At 37.1% G+C, this 26,576-nt stretch overlaps 1 protein-coding gene across 3 annotated transcripts in view; it reads right to left on the bottom strand.

The window, feature by feature from the left end:
- The window catches only part of ARL15 (ARF like GTPase 15), a 419,297-nt gene that overhangs the window by 243,104 nt on the left and 149,617 nt on the right, over positions 1-26,576 (bottom strand). For all 3 annotated transcript variants that reach the window (XM_027101127.1, XM_027101125.1, XM_027101126.1), the window contains one exon: positions 22,882-22,941. In XM_027101127.1, coding sequence (XP_026956928.1) covers positions 22,882-22,941 — 60 coding nt within the window. The remainder of the gene's footprint in view (positions 1-22,881; positions 22,942-26,576) is intronic.

Genomic DNA, 26,576 nt, shown 5'->3' with positions numbered 1-26,576 from the left:
TAAAATATGCTTATTTGGGGGAAAAAAATCCCAAAATCTGTATGAATCACACACACAAAACACGGTTGTATAAACGAAGCACCATATCGTGTTTCTAGAAGGAAAGACTAAATATAATAAATATTTCAATTTTCCAAATTTACTAACGAGTTTAATGCATTACCAATCAAAATCTCAAGGGAATCTTTCAACCCAAAATTCACCTGGAATATATAAAAATAGCCATATTTTAATGGCAAAATCATAAATAGAGAAAATGTAAAGGCACCTACAAACATAAAAAATATTAATCTGAGTTATCCAAAAAAATGCAAACTAAAATACAGTTCATCTCCAAATACTTGCCCAGTCTTGGTAGCAAGTATGTTCCTATTATCAGTCACACTATCAGAACCAGGCGCCATTAAACACATGGCTGCTATAAAGTCTTCAGATCTGAGAAATTTCTACATTATTCAGTTGACAATGTCACAGCAAAGATATGAGAAAACAATGTATTCAAGTCTCTACATTTAATTGTGACCATCAAAGAAGAAATGGTTGATGTTATCCTAGAGACCATAATACCAAAAATGGTCAATTATGCTAAACTTCAGCATTTCAATATAATAATTGGAGGAAGAGGAGAAGGAGAAAAACCAGTCCATGACCAGTCATCTTAAAGAAGAAGGTAGATAAAGGAAGGATGAAACTATAAGAAGGGGAAAGAAGATTAAAGGCTAAAATGAATGTATCCTTGCAAAACTGTTAAGAAGAACAAAGAAGCAAAATAAACAAACAAACAAACAAAAACAGAGGGCCTAAAAAGAATGATGTTCGGGCTTCCCTGGTGGCGCAGTGGTTGAGAGTCCGCCTGCCGATGCAGGGGACACGGGTTCGTGCCCCGGTCCGGGAGGATCCCACGTGCCGCGGAGCGGCTGGGCCCGTGGGCCATGGCCGCTGAGCCTGTGCGTCCGGAGCCTGTGCTCCGCAACGGGAGGGGCCGCGACAGTGAGAGGCCCGCGTACGGCAAAAAAAAAAAGAATGATGTTCAATCCGGAAAGAGTTAAGAGAAAGGTAAATTTGAAGGTAGGAAAGCATGCATTAAGCATCTTTAAGTTAATTCAAGTCTCCAGATCCAGAGAGATCACACACCAAGATAGCAGAAAAACTCAGATACCATCGCAAAACTACTCTAAGCATTGCTATGTAACCATGGAGAATGGGAAAGTTACCAGAAGACTGGGGATAGGCCAATATCACTTGAGTTTTTTAAAATGGGACCATCATAAGCCATCATGGGGTCACTAAGAATAAGTCTTTAAAAATAATTCTCAGTTCCTTTTGGACTGGCTTGCCAGGTTGGTACATTTTGGGAATACCTCATTTCAGCAAAATATTTAACAAGTCTCTTGTTGTATCCTTGGGCAATAAAGAGAAGAGTAAACCAGATGACAGTAATTAGGCAGCCTGGTAACTGAATGAACAGCCGTACCCTAAAATTCATGGATCTGTGCCAGCATGGAAAGGGTTGGGTCTTCTATGATTTGCAACCAACCTTGGTTCTCACAGCATTTTACACATAACTCTATTATAGCAATTATCACACTGCATTATAGTTATATAATTACATGTCTATTACTCCCTATAGCCTGTGAACTCCCTGAAGGAATGATTACTAGTCATCTTGTTATCCCTAGCAGGGAGCATGGGACTGGCACAGAGTAGACAATTTGATACATGTCTGTAAGCTTTAACTGAATAAAAACTTTGAAGGTATCATTTCAAGATTTACAGATGGCACAAAGCTGAAAGAAATTGCTAATATTTTTGATGACAGAATAAAAAAAAAAGTCAAAAAGCCCTTGACAAGCTGGAACTATGAGCCAGTGCTTACACAGTGAAATTTAATAGAGATATAAGTAATGTCTGGAACTTGGAATTATTAAAAAAAATCAACCGTGCATTAAAAACAGAAGAGACTTGACTTAAAACAGCTGGGTATCTTGACAGTGAACCCAGTATGAACCAGTGGGGTGCTGTGGCAGGTACTGTTGGTTTTGACAGAAATACAGTGCCTGAAGGAGACAGGTGAGAGTGTCACAGATCAGACCATATCTAGAGCATCATGCTTCTGGATACATGTTTTACAAGGACTACTCACAATTTAACACTTGTCCAAAAGCAGGCAACTAGGATGGTGATGGACCTGGAGACCACAGAATGTGGGAAATAGTTAAAGACATGAAAGAGACTTAGCTTGGAAAATGATCCTTCAGAGTATATGACAGCAAGTTTCATGCTTCTGACTTACTGTCTAGGGAGGATATATTATTTGTTGAGTATGGTTCCACAAAGCTAACTGGGTCCATTTTCGCAAAGAAGCAGAAAGTTAGATTTTAGTAAATTATAATTAATTGTAATAATTAAAACTCTTCAAGTGTGACATATTAATATGCTTTCTGAGGCTGACTTTCTCAGCATGGAAGCACTCAATTTGAGACGGTACAGCCATACCTCAGGGATGTGAAAAGAGCAAATTCCTATCTGGTGTAACAAGTTTGACTAAGTAACCCCTGATTTAACATGTACGGTTTCATGTTATTTTATAAGGTGAAAGCTGGAAGGCAGAATGCCGTAAAAAGCCTCAAATGACTTGTGAGACACATTTCTGAAGGAAATTGCATACACAACTTTTCTGACACTGCTCTTGAGAAGGATGGCTGGGGCTACTGCAGCAAACGCACCCATAACCCAGAGCGATGGCAGATCATCTGTAAGACACTGCCATGCCTCACGTGGGTTGGACTCTCCAATATGCCAGCAGGTAGGGGAGACCAGGAGCATCACTCTATTACATAGGTACACTGTAAAAGTATATAAAAATACGCAAGCAGTCAAGAGGAATGAATTTCTAAACTCTATAACCATACACTCCCTCTTTTTTACACTGATTCCCAGACTCACTGACTGATTTAGAACAATTTTCCCAGCCAAAAAAAAACCCTTTAGCTCATCAACTAAAGAGCAACATATATTTAATATGCAATTTTTCAAACCATCCTTCAAACACCTTCAATAGCCAGTTACATCACCAGAGATGCACACCTACACATTTAAGATTAATTCAAATTCCAAGCAGAAGTCAAAAGTGCATTGAAATGTGACTTTACGTCCAGTGCAATGTAAGCAAGTCAATTTTTCAATGAATCTTGACTAAATGTAAAATATCATCTGTTTCTGCGACAAACAAGTCTGTGCCATTAATCATATGCTTCCAGGTGCAACAACTCACATTCAAATTAAACCATGAAATAGCATCACAGTGTTAAGATTCACACAAACTGATCTTTTAACAGATTGTAGAAAAAAACACATACATTAAAAGAAGAAGCGGGAGAAAAATGTTACACAATAAAAACATCTGAAAGAGCTTAAGCACCCAAGCAGATAGAATTCTGGTTTTTGAGCTGCATAGGAATAAACGTTAAACAAAACTCAGAGCCTGCTCTTAAACAACGAATACATCATAAAAAAATATTTCTTTTTATAGTCACAGGACTGAGAGTTTTGCTGTTTATATCTATCCCAGCATACAAATCCATAGTACTGCCAGGACTGTCCCCTCTGACTTAACTGGGAAGCCAGACAGAAGAGTCTGCCTGGGCTTCTTTTAGTTTAGTTCAGTTTGTGTCCAAAACAGGCCCAAGAATCATCTCTTCTTCAGTCGCTACACTCCTGCCTGCCAGTTACACGGCTCCAAACATTTCCCTTCCAGCTACAGATTATTAAACTGTTTTGTTGTTTTAAAACTTGATTTAGAACTGCAGTAGATAACTTTTTTTGCTTCAGGCTCCCCTAGGTCAGCAAGCTGTAACAACGTTCGAACAGCGCAATAGCGTCCATTGCACATTAAAAGCAAGGATGGTGCCAGGAACCAGCAAAGTGATATATTCTAGGTTAGCCATGTCAGGCATTTTCCAGTCCCAAAGCAGGTTTCATATACTCAGCCCATGGGCCAAGGGATGCACATGGCTGTCCTGTACTTGCTCCCTTGTGTCCTCCTCTTGCCTCCCTTGTGTTCTTGTGACCTGCCCCACTGAACTCCCTGGACAAGTTTCCCAGGGAGCGACGGTACACAAGAGGGACGCAATCCTTTGAGAGTCCTTCCTTTCTGCCTTGGGTCTTACGCTGTATTGCTATAGGGCTTTATACTGCATCATCTGGCAAGCCACACATCATTCCCAGTTCTCAGTTGACTTCCCTTTAAAATGGTACCCCAGCCTAGCCTATTTGAGAGAAAAGCTGTAAAAAAAAAAAAAAAGAGAGAGAGACAAAACTTAAAAACCAACAGTACAAATAAAAATGTTAATAGGCATACTGTCAAATGAAGGTTAAGAATTTAGCTCCTCTGATTAACGAATCAAGATGAGACTACGATAGTCATCAAGATATTGAGATACAAAGATATGAGAACAAAAGCTTCATCTCAGTAGTTTCTATGCTCTTACTTACTAGATTTCCTTCTTTTGTACTCATTATTTCTTTGCTCTCTTGTCCTCTTTCACAGATGACGAATGAAGGAGTATGTAAGGTTTTAATTTCATAACAGTCTTTGGAGAATTTTCCCAAAGTAATTTAACCTGAAGTTAAAGTTGTATATGATAGTTGCATGTGGTAGATTTCAAGGATTTTGAATAAAACAGACTAGCATCCTTTTAAGAGAACACTTTATTTTAGAAAGTAGGATGAGGAAATAAACAGAACATTGCACCGACTAAGACTTAGACGAAAGAGAATTTTAGAATTAATTTATGCCTTAGAAATGGTCTTGACAATATTTAGCTAAATCAAATAACTTAAAAGATATCAGGACTTCAATATTTTAAGAAAATTTGGAGTGCAACCTTTTACAAAACCAATAATTCTTTCATAATACTACAAATGACTTAATAAAACCTACTAATGTGTAAATCTATATTTTTAAACATAGGGTTTTCTTAAAGCAGAGCACAACCATACATGTCTTAAAACAGCGAGCTTTTACTAATAGTTTAAAGGACAGATAACTAACATCCGACTGATTTCTGCAAAAGCACAGTGTCCAAAGATGATAATGGTGGTAAGATGTCATGGTGGTACCAAAATCATATTAAATACCCAGTACCACTTTTAGTAGAGAACTCTTTTCAATAGTATACTGCATGCAAATAATCTAACTATTTAGGTCCTTTAAATCTGGGTAGTACTCAGTGCTTCCTGCATAAGACAATGCAAAAAGATTTTCCTTTTATCTATTACTAAGAGGAAAACCATCTTATCTAACGTTGTTTTCAAATGGTCTCATTTTATTAAATCCTGTCTTGAAGATTAGGGGAGGAGGTTGACCATTAGTCTCTAACCATTAGCTTTGGTAGAAAAAAACTTGCAAGACTCATTGAGTTCACACTCTCATTCTCTAATGCAAGAAGAAAAAAAATTTCTTTTTTGCGTTACGCGGCCTCTCACTGTTGTGGCCTCTCCCGTTGCGGAGCACAGGCTGCGGACGCACAGGCTCCGCAGCATGTGGGATCTTCCCGGACCAGGGCACGAACCCATGTCCCCTGCATCGGCAGGTGGACTCTCAACCATTGCGCCACCAGGGAAGCCCGAAAAGAATTTTTTGTATATCTTTAGACTCAAATTGAGCTGATCAGTTCAGAAAAGGGCAGAATTCGCTGGAACAGAGAGCCCCCAGACAATTATATTATAATCTCTTTTAGACTAGAACGAAAAAAATTAAGGGAAAGTGACACGTATAGTTTCTTGATGTTGTTGTTTCCTTTTTCCTTTTTTCTCCACTGACCTGAAGAGAAACAAAATTCAGAAACCTGAAGGAGAGAGAAGATAAGGGGTGGGAAAGTTCACCCAAGCAGAAAGCTGTATATTGTTTTAGTTCCAGGAAGTAACAGGACTAGGGAACAGTTAGGGTCCTATGTAGAGGTCAAGAAGATGTTTAATACCTGAAACAAAAAGGGCCACTATGAAGGAGAAGTTCCAAAGCTCAAAGCACCAAAACATCAAATCTGCCCAGGACAGGACTAGGAGAAAGCATTTAACCTTAAAAAGAGGAGAGACAAAGTTGCTTGAAACAAACAAAAACACATGGGCCATGGCAAAGGCTGATAATAATTAAATATGTAGAACACAAGAGGCTTCAACCTAGATATCTGGACCTCATCTGAGATATTTGTTACTCTCATGTATTTTGCCCTGAATTGTTATTCCTTCATTTTAGGTAGAAGCATGGGACTGATGTGGGGTTGTTCCTCTCAGCTCCCTTGCATACATGGGCCCTTTCAAAGATTTGAAGAAATAAAGAAAGCAACTTTGAAGAAATTTTTAAAAGTAGCTTCACCTAATAAAAAGGTTTTTGTGTTCAGTATTGCTCTGTCTCTTATCCACGATATGATTCCTGGTACACGTGTCAAAAATCTCCCAGTGTAATTCATTTGATTCTTTTTTTGAATTCTCATCCAAATCTGTAGCGTTCAGAGTTTAACTAAACTTCATGACAAGTAACACACATAATAAACTCAGAAAGAGAAAACAAACTTTTGATGGTACCATTAGAAAACCAAACTATATTAACCAGTTTTAGAGGATGGAGAGTAATCGACATTTCATTTCCCAAATTTCAGCTTCTGCTGCCTGTCGTCATTCTCACCCAGAACTAAGAAGACTACATAGTCAAATGTTTTCAGTGTTTCACAGCCTGAGCCTCTTACGATTTTTTATGGACACACACAGAATCTAAAATGACTAGGAAATTTTGTTTTAAGACTGTCTAGAGATACACCTAAAATCTTTAGGTAATTTTCCAGACTCTAGATTTAAGGTATAATAATTTTGGATCTTAACACATTACCATTTAAACAGATTTTCATCTGCTTAAGAAGAGACAACAGCCCCACATCTTGAAAAATACTTGCAAAAATAGACAGCTATATAAAAACGAGTAACTATCAAAGACAGCCCACATTTAAAAAAAATAAATGCATCTATTATCTACATTTAGAGCCCTGACAACTATGTTCCCAAGAAGCTGCCTCTGCATTTTTCACTTCCCAGCTAATATTAGATCCATCCTCACTGAGATTTAATCTAATTAGTAAGAGGAAAAAGTTATTGACATTGAAATCTACTTAGTGGACTTTGGAAGAAAAAGAAAACTGAGCCAAAGATTGGCACTCTGCCTGTGTGCCCTGAAGTGTGGACTGTTTAACAATATGGCAAGCCCATCATCAGCCCTGGTTGTACCACCAATTATGGTTTTAAGATAAAGAGGTTTTATAATTATGCAACCCAAATTTAAAATTCACCATCAACTTAAAGAAAAAGAATGCGGCAGTGGTGGCTCCCACTCCAAAGAACTTTTGGGATCATTGATGTTAAAGTCCAGAGAGAGAAAATATATTATGTTCTACCATCTTACCATATCATGTATAGACTACTGTAGATAAACATACCCACATCAATCCCAACCAGGCATTTTGCTGAGACTTGCAGAAATGAAACAAGGAAAGAAGCAAATGAAAAATACATTCCTTTTTATGCAAAAACAAGGTCTGGTTAAAACATTTTAACCAGAGGTGCAGTCTGGAGAGCATAAAATCAGCTTAAGAAGATAAATTGAAACAGGGAAGATTCCTGAACCAAAAAAAGGTATTTTACACACACACAAAATGTATTTTGTACATACTAATTATTCTAATGTGGTTTGGAGTCAGATGCTTTCTAATATATTTGCTCACCTTAGTGTTATTATTATTGGTTTTTCCCCTCAGCCTCCGACTTTCTCTAAGGCCTGCATCTTGCCAAATTCAGAATTACCAACATGAATATTTTTCATAACTATAACTGCTCAGATTGGGAAGAGAATATTTTATAACTATGGTTTTGAGTATTCCTATGGAGTGAACCACACTGGTTTATTCTTAGGAATCTCTCTTTGTATAATGTATGCGTCATAGTACTTGTTTGATTAACTGAGGGTTGCTGTGTACAGACAAATCAATATCTTCCTTTATTAGCACTGTGATTTAAAAAATCTACACATTAAATTGATGGATTTGATAACATCTTGATCTTAGGGTTTTAAGCACTTATATATTTAATCTTAACAATTCAGCTATATATGATTATCCAGAGATTGATATATTTTTTTTCTAAGTCTTTTCCCAGTCACATTTATCTTTTTTTAAACCATGGACGTTAACTTAGCCTATTTAAAATAATTCTTTACTGGAAAGCAATCCAAGAAAAGGGCCATAAGTCCTTCACAAAACATACTTTCAATGATTTTTAACCTGAGATGATTGAAAGAATATCTTTTAATTTCTAAAGGTATAAAGTATTTTTAATAGTCTTACTGTGGTATAATTGACATATAATAAAGTACACATATTTAAAGTATACAATTTGATAAATTTCGACAAATGTATGCATCTATGAATACCATCACCACAATCAAGATAATAAATGTATACATCACCCCGCCCCAAATTTTCTCATGACCCTTTTAATCCTGCCATTCCACCTCTGCTCTCGTCTCCTGTCCCTATCCCTCAGGCAATCACTGAAATACCTTCTGTCACTAAATATTAGGTTGTATTTTCTAGAACCTTACATAAACAGGATATAAATTTATTCCAGTATGGGAATACTACTCTACTCAAAATGTTCCATTTTGTCTGGTTTCTTTCACTCTGTATAATTATTTCAAGATTCATCCATGTTGTGGCATGTGCCAATAGTTCATTCTTTTTTTATTGCTAAATACCACTTCATTGTATGGATATACAACAATTTGTTTATCCATTCACCAACTGATGATTCACCAACTGATTTGGGTTGTTTCCAGTTTTGTCCTATTACAAATAATGTTGCTGTGAACATTATGTACAGGATTTTGAGTAAATACAAGTTTTCATTTCTCCTAAGAGTGGAACGGCTTATTAGATTGGTTTGCATTTACCTTAAGAGACTGCCACACTGTTCTCCAAAGTGGTTGTATCATTTTACATCTCTACTGGCAGTGAATGAGAGTTCCAGTTCTTCTACATCCTTGTCAATATTTGATATAGTCAGGCTTTTTAATTTTAAATATTTTAATACGTGTGTGGTGATTTTAATTTGTATTTCCCTAATGACTAATAACGCTAAGCATCTTTGAATGTCCTTATTTACTTTCTTTACATTTTCTTTGATGAAGTATCTATTCAAATCTGTTGCCCATTTTTTAAGAGTATTGTTTCTTTTATTATTAAATTCTCAGTATTCTCTGTATATTCTGGATTGAAGTTCTTTATCAGATATATGATTTCCAAATAATGTTTACCTAGCCTATGACTTGTCTTTTCACTAACAGCGTCTTTCAAAAAGCAGAAGTCTAAGTAATATGAAATCTAACATACCAATTTTCTTTTTATGGATTATGCATTTGGTGTCTTATCTAAGAAATCTTTGCAGAACCCAAGGTCACAACCCAAGGTCACAAAGATTTTCTCCTATGTTTTCTTCTGGGAGCTTTATACGTTTAGGTCTCATATTTAGGTCTAGGATCCATTTCGATTTAAATTTTTGTGCATGGTATAAGGTTCAAGTAATTCTAAATCTTGTGTCATATGTCATTATTTTTGTCTATTTGCTATTTCTAATCTTAATGGATTTTGGTCAGAAAACACATTATACACGGTCATGCATGGAAAAATTTTATGTGTATATCAAAGGAATGTGTATTTTCTATTTGAGTATAAAATTATATCATTGTCAATTAGATCAAGTTTGTTAATTGGCTTTTTAAATGCTTTACATGCTTCTATTTACTTGATCTGCTGTCTTCTGAATAAAGCATGGCTAAATTCTTCTACTAATTATGGATTGGTTGATTTTTTCTTACATTTCTTACATTTTTCTTAGTTTTAGAATTATGCAGTTAAATATGTTAAGGTCAATACTCGGTTATTTTAGTATACCGATATAAAATATCATCATTCTCATTTACATTCTTTGCTTTGAATTTCATTTCATCTGAAACTAATATTGCTTCCAGTACTTTCTTTTCAATGGCCTTTCTTTAGGGTATCTTTTCTATCCCTTTATTTTTACCTCACTGCATCTTTTTATTGTAGAAGTGTCTCTCATCATCAGATATAGCTGAATATTTTATACTCAGTGTTTTTATGCCACCCATATTATAAATGGGGAATTTACTCTATTTACAGTTATTGCAATTACTAATGTATATATAGACGTTTTCTATTTATCATAACATTTTGTTCATTATTTTGTTTTGTTATTTTTTTTCCCATTCTTGCATTTTGCTGCATTTATCAAATCTTCTTTGCTTTCTCTCCTTGGAGTGAATTTATTTCATAAATTAAAAAAGAAAGTTCTCATGAAAACAATGCACACAATACTAAAAAGCAACAATTCTACTGGAACCCAGTAAACTCTCACTCCACTCTCTAACATAACTTATTATATTAGTTGAATATGTAAACTTTCAGACATTTAAAAAAAGTATTTATGTATATATCATCCTTTTATTGTTAGAGTGTTAATTTTTTTTTCTTTTGTGGTATGCGGGCCTCTCACAGAGTGTTAATTTTTAATTAATTTTTAAAGGTAAAAATTTTAAAAAGATATATATATATATATATATATATATATACACACAGATTGCCAACAAACACATGAAAGGATGCTCAACATCACTAATCATTAGAGAAATGCAAATCAAAACTACAATGAGGTATCACCTCACACCAGTCAGAATGGCCATCATCAAAAAATCTACAAACAATAAATGCTGGAGAGGGTGTGGAGAAAAGGGAACCCTCTTGCACTGTTGGTGGCAATGTAAATTGATAGAGCCACTATGGGGAACAGTATGGAGGTTCCTTAAAAAACTAAAAATAGAACTACCATACGACCCGGCAATCCCACTACTGGGCATATACCCTGAGAAAACCATAGTTCAGAAAGAGTCATGTACCACAATGCTCAGTGCAGCTCTATTTATAATAGCCAGGACATGGAAGCAACCTAAGTGTCCATCAACAGATGAATGGATAAAGAAGATGTAGTACATATATACAATGGAATATTACTTTGCCATAAAAAGAAATGAAACTGAGTTATTTGTAGTGAGGTGGATGGACCTAAGTCTGCCATACAGAGTGAAGTCAGAAAGAGAAAAACAAATACCATATGCTAACACATATATATGGAATCTAAAAAAAAATGGTTCTGAAGAACCTAGGGGCAGAACAGGAATAAAGACACAGACATAGAGAATGGACTTGAGGACACGGGGAGGGGGAAGGGTAAGCTGGGACGAAGTGACAGAGTGGCATGGACTTATATATATTAAAAAAAAAGTGTGATATGGGTGTATATACATATACAGCCTCTTCAATAAGTGGTGCTGGGAAAACTGGACAGCTACATGTAAAGGAATGATATTAGAACACTCCCTAACACCATACACAAAAATAAACTCAAAATGTATTAAAGACCTAAATGTAAGGCCAGACACTATAAAACTCTTAGAGGAAAATATAGGCAGAACATTCTATGGCATAAATCACAGCAAGACCCTTTTTAACCCACCTCCTAGAGAAATGGAAATAAAAACAAAAATAAACGAATAGGACCTAAGGATATGTAATTTTAAATTAATTTTAAAGATATATATTTAAACTTCAATTTTTCTTTTGTTAATTATAATCTTACTCTAAATACATAAAGAATATACTTTAATGTTTTTTTCTCTTTACCTAACTCTGCCATCTCCCATGCTGAAATCAGCAATAATGCTATTTTATTATGTGTGTTTCTATGATGACAATGAATGGTTTCTCCTTCTTCACAGTATGTCTAGGTATGGGTCTTTTCTTGGCACTCAGAGGGCTCACTAAATCTCAGTACTCTTTTTCATATTAGAGGCTCTTTTTCTATTGTTTTTTAAATTATTTTATTCTCCAGTTTCTCTTTACTCTCCTTTTAGAGCTCATGCTTCATAGAGAGATGCTGGAACTTCTGTAACTATTCCCTTTGTCTCTTAAATCTTCTTTCATACTTACAAAGTATTCCTTTGAGAAGGCATTCTGAGGACATTCCCTTGCTCAGTCCTTAGTTTCACTAATTTACATATGAGTTATATCAACTGCCATTTTCATTTTAAATTTTTAAGTCACATTTTAATTTCCCAAGTTCTGTGTTACATTCTTTGTCATAGATACAAAACATTCCTCCATCTCTCTGAATGTCCTCTTCTGATCACTCTATCACCTCTAGATCCTTGGATATCTTTTCTTCTGACTTTTGATTGGATGTCTTTCTTTCATGGTGTTGGTTTTCCTCATACTGTGGTGTGTCATGATTATATGCTTATCCTTTGTTTGAAAATCTGTTTGCCAGCTCTTTTGTTTACCATTGCCTGTCTCCTGTGATTAACAGGGACAGACAAGTGGCTTGTCTCCCTTGTGTGTGGGCTTTCTAACCCACCTGGCAGTCAGTACGTTACTGGAGTACTGCTCTGCCTGAGTCTAGCACCCACACTCAAGGACTTAGTTTGGGGGTAAACACAGCTGCTATCCACTACCTAACACAAGAAGAAAAGAAAAATAAAGGCATAGCTCCAAATGTAAATCCCCAATTAATAACTTTGATAAGCTCCCTGATTAATAATCCTGATGAATTCCCCTTCTATTTCATGTTTCCATTGTCTGTACCTCAAGCTTTGTCTTGCTTTCCTTTTTCTATTATAGATTTAAATCTATCTTTGTAATAGATTTATTATTGTTTGTTTTCTGATATTATTGTCATATCATGAGATTTTGGCAAGGGAGAGAGAATAGACACAGTAAAAAAATCAATCTTCAATTCTCAATCATAAGAGCTTCCCGTAACTGTGTTAAAAATAATAATTAGGGCTCCCCTGGTGGCGCAGTGGTTGAGAGTCCGCCTGCCGATGCAGGGGACACGGGTTCGTGCCCCGGTCCGGGGAGATCCCACATGCCGCGGAGCGGCTACGCCTGTGAGCCATGGCCACTGAGCCTGCGCGTCTGGAGCCTGTGCTCCGCAACGGGAGAGGCCACAACAGTGAGAGGCCCACGTACCGCAAAAATAATAATAATAATAATAATAAACTTTATATGGTAAGTTCTTCACATTATTACCTCTCACAACAATGCCATAAATATCAGTAAATTTCAAGATTAAAATGATCAAGCATCATCAATATAGTCTTTAGACAATACTTTGGATCTTAAAATATTAAAAACCACAAATTTGTGACACCTCAAAAACAAATCTAACCAGTTCTATTTCATCTGGCTCCAGCATACGTCAGAGAATCAATCCAGTCTGATAAGTGATGAATAGCTACAAACATATTACCTCTTCAACAATTGTCAAGTTGCTATTCCAATTATAGGAACATAGTAAAGCTATTTAATTTTTCTGAGAACTTCCATAATTGTTATGGCCAACATCACTCTCCCACGAAAATACCCAAAGAATTGGGCTCAGAGGAGTGAGTGAGTGAGTGAGTGAGTGAGTGAGTGAGTGTGTGTGTGTGTGTGTGTGTGTGTGTGTGTGTGTGTGTGTAGGGCGGGGTTGTATGGCAGAGCAGAAATTGTATCCTCAGGGCCCAGCATGTAGTTAGTATTCATTAACTATTCACTGAAATGAATTCAGCAACAACAACAAAACATTTTGCCTCTGAAGCATCTAACATTACTCTAGCATCTTGGGGCACAATTTGGCAAATTTCCCTCCAGCTTAGAACTATGGATATATTTTATACAACATACAACAAACCTTTAAGACTATGTTGTGCTTTTCAGTCCTTCATAACTTTACAGTCTAGTATGGTAAATACCAGTACTGAGTACACGATTCAACTAGGATCATAGAGAAAGGACAAAGAAGACATGACAGGGGGAAAGACAGCCTAGGAACAGATGGGACAAAAGTCAAAGAGGTGACAGTAGGCTTGGCTTATGCTAGGACAAGACTGAACCAAGTCCACTGTCACCTCCATGACTTTCATCTCTTCTGCTCCTTTCCCTAGACTTTGTGTGATGTCTTGTCCTTTCTGTACGATCCTAATCGCATGTTGTACTGTTATAGTACTTCCCATACCAGACTATAGTGCTTCTCAAAGTAAAGACCACAGTCATAGCAACTTTGTTAAGTCAGTATTAGTTATTATTTTATGGATGTTTGGTCTGCCTCACGCTACCCACGCAAAAAGAAAACTTTGAGATTTATTAAAATGCCTACTGAACAAAATAAAACTAAAGAATTGACAAAGTCAGGGATAAAGGAAAATAGAGGAAATAATCCTTTATAGTCCTGCACAGTTGTTAGAGACCGTCTCTATGGTTCCCAGAGGCTGATGCGAAGTAGATACTGTATGTTTTTATATAAAAAAATAAACTAGTTATGCTATACCAAAGAGGAGAACAGTTATCAGAATCTTCAGCTGCTAGAAAAGAAAGCAGCAATGGAGAAGTTAAATGCCTTGCCCAATGTCCCCTGGCTTGTTTTTTAGAGGAAAATACTAGTCTCTTGACTTCCAGTGCTGTTGCTGCAATATCACACTGAAACCAAATACACAGTGAAAATTAGTTGCTATTATGGCAACCCCTGGGAGAAACAGAAATACCTATTCCCCTGTGAGGGATAAGAAGTTAAGCTAAGAACCCAACACAAATGTTCTGTGAGGAAGCTGGGCAGAGTGAGAAGACATGAAATGACCCGATTGCCCCTAAAGAGGAAACAGTGGTGAGGCAGCAACCTCAGAGGCACATGAGAACCCTACTGCCAGGGCCTGGGAAGTTTAAAAGTCTGGGACACTCGTTTCTAGAACGTTCTATATACACACAGAGTCTTATAAAGCAAATTGTAAGCGCTATACTAAACTATGACTGGGAAGACAGATTTTTAAAAATTTCCTAGGGCACTTCTCCAGAAGAAAACAAAAATTAAGGTCAGGTCTACATCAGCCAGTAACAGATTTCTGGGCCCCTAGATTCACTTCTTTGGCTCTGCTGACTGTTTGGCTCAGTTTTCCCTTAGCAAGTGTAAAAAACGCTTGAACACCACCACCCTGGGATCCTGTTCAACCAATTCAGATAGCTGTGGCCTTTTAACTCACATCCAAGTGACTTGGCTTTATACCAATATCATTTCCCCTAGTAAAGCCTAAGCCTAAGTGAGAAAGTACACAGCTCAGGGAGCCAGGAGTTAACTGGCTGTTCCCATTCCAGAAAGGTCTGGTTCTTTTCCTAGATAAGGAAACAATACTATATCAAGATGTTTCGATCATTCAATATTACATATTACACTGGATCCACAACTATAAAAAGAGAATTAGTGGGAATACCACTGTCTATTCTTAAAGCATCTCTTCTGAGGTGCTTTAGGCAATTGAACTTTTCTTTTCCAGCCCAATCCCTTGGGAAATAAATAGTGATGATTTATTAAAACTTACATTTTACAGATAAGAAAACAACAACAAGAAGTTCAAATGCAGAGGGGGACAGAGTGTCTTGAGGCTACACTCTACTTGCTGAACCACATTTTTTCCTTATAATTATACAACAGATACAGAACATGCACATTTACTTGTATGTAGCTGGCTGTCACTCAGCTCAAAGCTCGGTCCTAAGGTATTCTGTGGACCTGGCCGCACTTGGGGCCCCCCTCTGTGCTGCCATGTTCCTTTGCCAGGGTCATGGTTTCTTGCCTCCTTTCCCATAGAAACCCACGTGGAGATGTCTAAAACAGTTTTCGAATGGCAAGTTGCTTTCTCCTATAGCAGCAAAGAATGTAGGCAATTCTACTTGTCTCTTACAGCAATGTGGCCACAATAACCTCTTCAGGTCTGTCTGCTTATACTCATTCTTTTTCTAATATACAACCAATTTATTGGTTTATATTGTCGAGTTTCCTCCTCTGTCTTTGTTGTATAGCATGACCTTCAGAGCCAGTGAGTATATTAAATTCATAGGTATTTAGTTGCATTTTTTTTTAATAGGAGGCAGTAGTGGCCATATAGAGGGAATAATCATAATATACAAAGGACAGTGAGAATGCATCAGATAAAAATTAAAGAGCTATTATTCCCTCCAAAGTAAGTTTTAATAAAAGATTCTGAAGGAAGAAAGCTTTATTTTGGAGAAAGACATCAAATGGCCTGGGTACAAAAAAGCAGGAATTACAAGAAGCAGGCAGCACTGCCCCCTGGGCTGCCTGTTAAGAAGTCTGCCCTGTGCAGTTTCTGAAGAAATTAAGAAATGCAAATAACCTGGACAGATTAACAGCACCCGGAGATAACTAGCAGCATACAAAGAAACAGCACCTTTCAGTATGAGGAGGCGTATTCCTCCAGGCAAACAAAGAAACAGGACAGAGTCAACATCTGTTTCATATAACAGCTTGGCTGCTGAAAGAAGCAACCTTTAAAAAATGGCTTAGCTGACAATCCTTAAAAATCATTCAGTCACTATTGCATGGGTTGAAGTAAATGGGTAAATGAACACAACTTGCACTTTCCATACGACCCTCACCTCCTTCCTCTAAAGAAAAGAAAATAAAGTGCAAACAAAAATCCTCATGAACTTCCCTTTTGATTGACAACTAGCAGCAATGAATACTGAAGTGTAAAAGACAGCTAACTGCTTTTTAACATTTCTTTGCTTTCCCAAAGTCAACTGGGAAGACAAGACTGCCAAAGAGTATATTGGGTGGGGATGGTGGCCAGGATAGGGGGTGAGGAAACAATTCAGACATAACTCCTTAGGATATTAAGGGAAGAAAACAAGTCATTTGGCCAAACCAACCATGGTTCCAGTATTCAGTTCAAGAAAGAAAAAGGATGATGTCTGGATGCCTATCAATAAGTGGTAACAAACGAAACATGTTAAGAAACGAAATTTTCCTCTCTGGATTCTATCAATTTGTAAATGAAATTTCAAAATCAAGAGACAGACACCTATGAATGCATAAAAATCTGTTCGTAGATTTAAGAACTGGACATTTCTAAGATGAAAAATTATCAGAGCTGTGATGTCACTGCAGTGTGACCACTGCTTCCACTCAGTTAAATGCCAAATGCTTCACTTACCTTAGTAATGTGGTTAAAATACATAAGCCAAACAGAATGAAAGCAATTAAGAGGTACTATGACAGACAAGAGATTTTTCAGGTGGAATCTGAAAACAGAAAGAAAGGTGATTAGGTGGAAAGGGAGAAAAAACATTTACTACTAACACACATGTAGTGCCAAAAAATATGCTGGGCAGCTACCCAAGACCCCAACGAGGTGCCGTCCCTTCCCAGTGACTTTTCAGTTTAAATAGGTATAATGCAATGAAGGAAAAGATCACCTTGTCTACGAGGGAGGGAGGCATGACCACAAAAAGAAAAAGCAATCAATATGTGATCTGTGTTGTTTTCAGAGACCTTGGGGTAAAAAGGCTTTATTGAAAGGTGTTTTTGCGGGGTATGAGGGAGTGAGGATATAATTATAATAAAAGCAAATCTTCCAAAAATGTTAGCTATGGGCCAGGTGGTCTCTAAGTACTTGACCTACGTTGACTAATTTAGTCCTCACAAGGATTATATGATGTAGGGACTATTATTACTACATTTTACAGATAAGGAAACAGAGATACAGGAAAGTAGACTTGCCTGGAAGCATGCAGAATGACTGGGCTTTGAAACAAGTCACCAGGAGGAAGGAAAATCCTTTGAAAGATTAACCTGCCTATCCAAAATCCTGCACGGTGTCTTGCACAACATCCATAAAAAAATAATAGAGCAAGACAAGCAGAGTAATCAATTAAAGCTAAAAGAGAAAGGATTTAGATTAGTTTCAAACAAACAAACAAAAAAAACTTTCCAAATTAAAGAATATGCAGGGGAAAAAAAGTTCATTGAGCGATACCACAGAATGTCCTTCGTCAGGATGGAAACTAACACTCAGCCTTGCTGGATGCTATTAAAAATAAATCCCTTCAAGTATGGAAGGGATTAACCTAGAAATTCATTTTAGGCCTATAAGAAGTCATATTTGGCTTTAATCAAGGAGAGAAGTTAAGTAGACATCAAGAGTCTCCCCTTGTGTCCATTAGCCAGTCTGTTCAGGGACTATGCTTGTCTTAACACTATAACCACCACCATTTTCTAGAACTCAGCCTGAGCATATAATATGTACTCAGTAAATATTTGTTGACTGACTGAATTAGAAAAAATAAAAGAATATCAAAATGACATGTTTATGGAAGATTCTGTAAGTTTTGGAAACTATCTTGAATAAGGTAAGACTCTGCTTCAGAAGGCAGTCTTGAAGAAATCAGAAGAGGGAAGTGCTGGGGCACTGAGGGAGGGCACTGGAGTCAGACCATAACTGAAGAAAAGTTTGACTTGAAAAACTTCTAAATAAGAACCTACTGGATAGGGGCTTCCCTGGTGGCTCAGTGGTTAAGAATCCACCTGCCAATTCAGGGGACACGGGTTCGAGCCCTGGTCTGGGAAGATCCCACATGCCACGGAGCAACTAAGCCTGTGTGCCACACCTACTGAGCCTGCGCTCTAGAGCCGGCGAGCCACAACGACTGAAGCCTGCGCGCCACAACTACTGAAGCCCATGCACCTAGAGCCCATGCTCCGCAACAAGAGAAGCCAGCGCAATGAGAAGCCCGCCCACTGCAACGAAGAGTAGCCCCTGCTCGCCGCAGCTAGAGAAAGCCCGCGCGCAGCAACGAAGACCCAACACAGCCAAAAAGAATAAAAAAGAAAAAGAAAAAGAACCTACTGTATAGCACAGGGAACTCTACTCAATACTCTGTAATGATCTATATGGGAACAGAATCTAAGAAAGAATGGACCTATGCATATGCATAACTGATTCACTTTGCTGTACAGCAGAAACTAACATAACATTATAAATCAATTGTATTCCAATAAAAATTAATTTAAAAATAAAAATAATAAAAAAAGAAAGACCTCTAAATAAAGGAGTAAGACAGAAAACGAATGATAAAAGCAGTTGCAATAATAAGGGATGACATCCTAGAATTTTTCAGCAAAGAGCAAGATGTTCATGTTTAATCAGTACAGTGTTAATGAAAATAATCCAAACATGTGAAGACTTCAAATTGTTCATATAATAATGATAAAAGCATCAGCAGACAACACATGGGAGCACTTCTCTTGTGCTGGGCCCTGGGTAAAATGCTTTATGTATAGAGTATGTTGATTAAGCGCAAGCGCTCAGATCAACTCCCATACCTCCTCCAAATAACTTTGATCAAGCCATTTGATCTGTGTCTAGGTGTCCTGTGTCTCATTATCTGTGAGATAATAATAGCATCTATTCTCTAGGCATGAAGTTGCAAAGATTAAATGAGAATGTGTGGGGAGAGAAAATATAGGAAATTTTAGAGTTCTAATTTCACATAAAGACAGGAGTAATCGGTACAGCCTGATGAGTATGACAGGTAAGCTGAGGAGAGCAAGTCATTCTCAAAATAGTGAAAACAGGACTCACTCATCATATCACTAGGCTGGACTAACTATATCTCTCTTTGATATAGTAAGTCATCCCTTACTTTATTCTTATTTTCCCCTTAATTTCATCATTTTCAAAAATTAATTTCAAATATTTCTTTTCATGCATGTCTCCATCCCTGAACCACGAGTGCCTTGAAGACAGGGGATATGTTTTAAATATCATTTATTCCCAGCCCCTAGAATCATGCTTGACACACAAATACTTGTGCTAGAATGACTGCATGAACAACAGGAAAAGACCATATGAGAAAATTGATGTGAACGAGATTTACAGCAATTTTTTTTTTTTTGCCGTACACGGACCTCTCACTGTTGTGGCCTCTCCCATTGCGGAGCGCAGGCTGCGGAAGCGCAGGCTCAGCAGCCATGGCTCACGGGCCCAGCTGCTCCATGGCATGTGGGATCTTCCCGGACCGGGGCACGAACCCGTGTCCCCCGTATTGGCAGGTGGACTCTCAACCACTGTGCCACTAGGGAAGCCCAAGATTTATAGAAAATTTTAAGAGGAAGATACAAGAAATACCCTCATAGAAGAGAAATTTGATAAGAACATAGAATTATTTCTATATATACATAACACAAATTATGTAGTACATATATACAAACACACAACCATCTATCAGTGTGTGTGCAAACATAGTTTGTTATTAAGATCTACCCAAAGTGATTTTCTTTTAATTTAACTCCATTAGTCATTGTTATTTCATTCTAAACCATTTCTTCTTACTAGATAAGGAACAGAAGTTCATGCCTCTTCCTATTTTTAAAAAGTGAGAAATGTAACTTAAGGTTGATAAGGGGGTGATGGAAAGTCTTGGAACCATCTGGAAAGGGTAGAGGAAGGAATTTGAAGGGAGGAACAGGGGCCGTGCCGATCTTGGGAATGAACCCTAGGATAAGCAGAACTTTCTGAGCATTCTGCACTTCAGCACAGTTCGGGCTCTTAGTATCTGCCTACCTTTATACCTATCTTCTTGAGTTTCTCCCTCGATTTCATAGTTTTCCCCTGGATTGACAACCTGATTGAACTCTGATTAACCTGTCTTCTGAGTTAACTCTCTACTGGTAAATAGCTGTTTCACATCTTCACACCCTGATCTTAAAATTCTCAGCTCTTTCCTCTTGAACTCAGAAATTCTTGGGTCAAGCAACCTCCTCTCAAACAATCTGATTTTAGGAGGTCATAATTCTCCCTAAATGCCACATATCTTATATTGGGACGAGCCTCTTGGTATGTAAGATTTACTCTAAATCCCAGGAAAGCTATACTCTCTGTGTGTTAGTCTACTTTTCATGCATTCTTGGGTGAGACATGACCTAGGGCCCAGTCCTACCCCATGCAGAGTAGGTCCTCAAAAAATATTTGTTGGATAAAGGAATTAGTGAGTAAAAAGTCAAGGATTGAACTCCCTCCACTGCTTGCCTCTGAGCACACAATACAGGATACACAATTAGATTCTACTCAGAAAATCACCTTCTCCTTGAGACAGTCTCTCAACTGAAAACAGCTAGTAAAGTTCAGGGGAAGAAGAATCTGTGCTTAAGCTAGGAATTTGCTCTTCATTACCACCCGCCAAACACCACACATCACTAGCCTGAAACTAATGTATAGGTCCCAATCCCTGAAGCTCTATCTTATACCTACATCCCTCAACTATTACATCACGGAAGAGGCACAAACTAAAGCGTTTCCACCAAACTCTATGGTATCCGCTCCATTGTAATTTCCATTTCAACAATTGCCAGGGTACACACAGTTCTTTCAGCAAAATTAAACCTTGGGAACAGACAGATTCCCACCTTATACACCCCGTCCTCTAATGTGATCTTCTGAATTGTACTGATTTTCAATGGCACAGAGTCAAGATTATAATAAATTCCTTGATGTGTTCGCTTTTTAAAAATTGTCCAGATACATCCATTATTTATATCATCCAACTAAACGTCAATAATAAACACCTTATCAATTAATCAACAGTTTTGTATACCTGGAGGGTACTCAATAAAAACTTTGCATCTAGCCTAGTAATAATACATTTACTAAGTATCAACCATATTCAAAAATAATAGAATTCTCAAACCATTCATTTTGATTCCATGGATGTTTACACTATGTCCTCTGAAGCCACAAAGTAATATTAAAATATTCAATCTAAAAGAAGAGTCTTAAAATTTTTGCATAGAAAAATTATTCTATTACAAGAACATTCATGTTTTATAATTTTTGCAGTTAAAATGACAAAACCAACATCAAAGAAAAACCAGAATTTATCAACCATGGTTCATTTTAAATATTAATGCTGTAAAAGTCAAAGGTAGCTATAAAACAGACTGACAGAAGTATATCTGTTCTGGATATAGCTCTTTAAAACACACACCTGAAAAATCAGCCAATATATCATTAGATAAAAATAAGAAGGCATCAAACACTATTGTGATGGCATAAGGTTTGTGTCAATTTCATCAATCTAAAAATAGGTCACAGAATGAGCTTAAAAAAAACCACAGGGTAAGGTCAATATCACAAAGTGATTAAAGAGATGGAAGAGAACTTTCTTCTAAGTCATTAAACTCACCAATATTATACTGAACTCCAGAGCACTTACCATTTTCCTGTGGCATTAGAGAATTTAGTAGGTTCACTGAATTGACTGATTTCTTTGTTAACCTATTTACATGGGTTAAGACCCTGACTGACATAAAACACAACCAAAAAAAACCCCAGACAGAGAGTGTAATGAAAGACTGAGTGATGTATAGTTTGGGGTGCAGCCTAGCCAATAAATGTGCTTGACCAGCAAAGAACCTATTGGCAAAGATTTATTATCGGAACAAATACATTCTAAAAAGATCTAATACAATAAAACCTGCAGTATGAATACAAACTACGCTAAAATACAGTTCTCTGCCCTGCATAACACATAGCTTATTTTTTATGATTATATTAAAACTCTCTTCATTTTGTTCATTGAAGAATAAATTTCATTAGCTAAGTAAAACCAAAGAGTACAGTGTATGAAATGGCATTAGTAGTGTAGTTCTTTAAACCACACAAAACAAAGTTTATGTTACTTAGAACTCTTCAACTACCTTTAAAATATATATAAAGAAAAGGAAATATTTCTAGGAAATGTATTATCAAGAGAAAAGGTAAAAATGAACCACCTCTGAGAATAATACATCATCATTATGTTTTAATTATATGTAACACATTAATATGAACTTAGTAAAAGCTAGAGCCAGACATATAAGTGATCTTAAATGATATACCTCCAAGTTCTTTTACATTCAAGATGGCATTCTGGAATGGCACTGCTTTTATACTAAAACCTACAATTAGAAAACAGAAAAGAAAGAATTAGCAACTTAAGTTTTAAAAATGTATAAAATGCTCAAATGCTCTTTTTTAGGCAGATTAAGAGTTATTTTTCATAGTTCATATTTACACCAGAAACACATAATTTCCAAGACAAACGGTTAACCCAGTATTATCTTCTACCATTTTGCAAAACAGTTGTATGTTACAGCAAAATATAACCCTTTTCTTCAAAATATTGCCTCATTCTTTAATACATAATGCCACTTTGTAAATTTTATCAGTTGCGAGAAAGACACTTGGAAGTATAGAGAAACTTCAAAGAAAATATTAAATCTATCAGGACCTTTGCATCTAATTCCTAAGGTTAATCTTCCCTCACATATAACTTAGCAACCCTAGAGACTAAGGTATCAAAATTATAACTATCTTATATTGAATTACATAGTATTTATGTTAGCGTTTTCTTTCAAGGACATGGTTAAAGTCATACATAAATTTTTCTTAAAAGTACAATCATAATTACCCATTTATGCATTTTATAATGCATGTAATAAATGACTTCTATTATAAAAGTATATTCAGAGTATAGTACTATGATTAATTCTGTATTTAGGACTTAATTATCATCATCTAAGTCAATCAATTCAGGTGTGACATATGTGAGTGTGCGTTTACCTATACACAGACACACACACAAATATATACACTAAATATTTCTGAAATGATCCACAAGAAACTGGAACATGTAATGACTCTTGGGAGAACTGAGAGTCTTCTTCTGGAGGTCTTAAATAGAAGGGAGATTCTTTTGTTTCATTTGAATACTTTGCATATACAGGTACTTCTTTTTCAGTTAAAAGCTCTACTAATTTTTAATAGTTAATTTATTCAGTAATTTCCGAGCACCCAATCAATTTAAGGTTTTAAGCATTATTTGATATGTACAATTACAAGATAAATAAGACACGGTCCCCTTTTCAAGAAATTATCAACAGGGTGAAAGGGAAAACAGACAAATACTTTCACTGAAGCAAGTTATGATGGGTGCCTAGAAAGGTAAAAAGATATAAAGTACAATGTGTATAAGAACAATTCTTTTACATGGTTTTGCTTTACTTTATTACAAAACACGTTAAAATGTGCCTTATTATACTCCAGCCTATTATTACCACTCCTCTGTTGTATACTGTCCCAGAGCTTTAAGATTTTATATATTACCTTCTACTTAAGGCAGTGAGTATCATGTAATGGTTAAAAAGTGACTTTGGAGTCAGACAGAACTAGGTTTTAATAAGCTCTTACTGTGGGCAACTTACCAGCCTTGGCTTTCATCGTCTGTAAACTGGGAATGATAGTAACTATGTCACAAAGTTGTTATGAGGATGCGATAATGCATGTGTTATTTTTATCACAGTGCCTGGTACAAATAAGCACAAAATACAAGACTGCCGACATTCTATTTCAGTGGATGCCATGTTGTTGACGATTTAATCATTAGGTACACATATCTTCTGCCTGCCTGAATATATTACAGACTCAAGACAGAAATGCTGGTGCTCATTTACGAAGTATTTAGTTGGAGCCATAAATGTTATCACTGAATGAAAAGTACCTTTGTTGGAGTGATGGAAGTGTAAACTGTTGAAATTTGTTGTACAGAACGTAAATGTTCATTGGGCTCTCTGAGAACCTTCCAAAACATACCCTTCCTATGTGGGTTTAATACAGACTGACACAGTGGGCGTAGCACTATGATTAATGGTGCGTGCAGTCACTGAATCTTAGTAAGATAGCAGGAGTAGGGGGCAGCTTCATGTGGCTGACATACTGGCATATACCTGGGTCTGCAGGAAAGCTTCTCCAGGTGTCTGGCCTCTGGGAAATTACGGAAACTCAGCGCCAATCACAATACTCCTGCTGGCACTGAAATTCGCCCACAGGAGACTTGGATGCTTGACTGTATCTACCTACCACACAGGGGTGTTACATGGATTAAAAGGCAATGATTGTGAAATCCTGAAAACGAAAACACTATGTAAGTGCTAAACAGTCTATTAGTGGCTAGGTTCAGGACAACCCAAGTATGGATTTTCCAGAGAAATGGGACAAACCCCAACTTTGAAAAAGAAATAGTTATGGAGCACATCAGCAATATTTCATCTGTTTTGATTCTTAAAAGCCGACAATATGCAGGCACCCAGAGGGAAGAAATATCCTTCTGGAAATTACCACACCCATATGCAAAATACAACTTTTGAAATTTATTGATCCAACAGGCAGATTTTTTTTTTTTTTTTTTTTTTTTCAGTACACGGGCCTCTCACTGTTGTGGCCTCTCCCGTTGCGGAGCACAGGCTCCGGATGCACAGGCTCAGCGGCCATGGCTCACGGGCCCAGCCGCTCCGCGGCATGTGGGATCTTCCCGGACCGGGGCACGAACCCGCGCCCCCTGCATCGTCAGGCGGACTCTCAACCACTGCGCCACCAGGGAAGCCCCAACAGGCAGATTTTGAATTTTGAATCCTTACACAGACTTCATAATAAATTGACTACAAAAATGTCGTCCAATGTTCACTCTAAGCAAAGTAACCTAGCAATGTTATTTATAGGCATATAAATGTTCCTGCAGAATACTCATAAATGTTTTCTCTTCACACAGAACATATGTGGCTAGATTTATACTGCAAAGGTATATGCAGTCTTCCACTTTGCTGTCTTTGTATTATTTTTACAATATAGCTGTGGTAATTAATGTTCAGAGGATGAAGCCTAGATAATCAGTCCAGAAAATAAGAGAATGTACTATTTATGGAAGAGAAACAATATTTTTCTATTTTAGTCATTCTGTTTGCAAGGATTAAAAAGACTTAAAATGTAAAGACACATTTTCAGTTCACCAGAAGGGCAATCAAGAAGGGCAACCATCAGATCAATTGTATTTTATTCCTTTACACTGAGTTGGATGAGGTCAAGAAGGGAAATTAATATTTAGTAGGGTTACAAAGGTCAATCCATCAAAATACCTTTCTCAAAGGGTTGCTTTGAGGAATGAAAATCACTGGATTGCATGGGCTCTACAGTAAGAATGTCTGGGTTCAAATTCTGGCTCTACCATTATTAACTGTCTGACTCTGAGCAAGTTACTTAATTCCTCTGTGCCTCAGTTTCCTCAGCTGTAAATGAAAACAGAAGGTAATCAGTGCTATAAAGTGTTTTGTTTTTAAATAAGTAAAACTAAAAATTCAGAATACTAATGGTCATCAAATAATCACTGAATGCTTTCTCCCAATCAAAATCATGTGTGGCCTCAAGTTCAGATATATTATGAAAGCAGTGGTAAAAATAAAAGTTGCTGAAGAAGCAATCAAAACAACATTTATTGAGGACTTCTATAGACTAAATATTTGTGGTCCTCCTTAACACTTCTTTTCCTCTCAATCAACCAATCCCCAAAGCCTTTAAATTTCACCTGCTAAATAGTTCTCAAAAATGCCTACTTCTGAGGGCGTCCCTGGTGGCGCAGTGGTTGAGAGTCTGCCTGCCGATGCAGGGGACACGGGTTCGTGCCCCGGTCCGGGAAGATCCCACATGCCGCGGAACGGCCGGGCCCGTGAGCCATGGCCGCTGAGCCTGCGCATCCGGAGCC

Source organism: Aethalodelphis obliquidens, unplaced genomic scaffold (assembly GCF_003676395.1).
Source record: "Aethalodelphis obliquidens isolate GAN/ISIS:26980383/991018 unplaced genomic scaffold, ASM367639v1 scaffold4, whole genome shotgun sequence".
NCBI lineage: Eukaryota > Metazoa > Chordata > Mammalia > Artiodactyla > Delphinidae > Aethalodelphis > Aethalodelphis obliquidens.
Note: the sequence above shows the minus strand (reverse complement) of the source record. Positions and strands in the feature narration are given on the sequence as shown.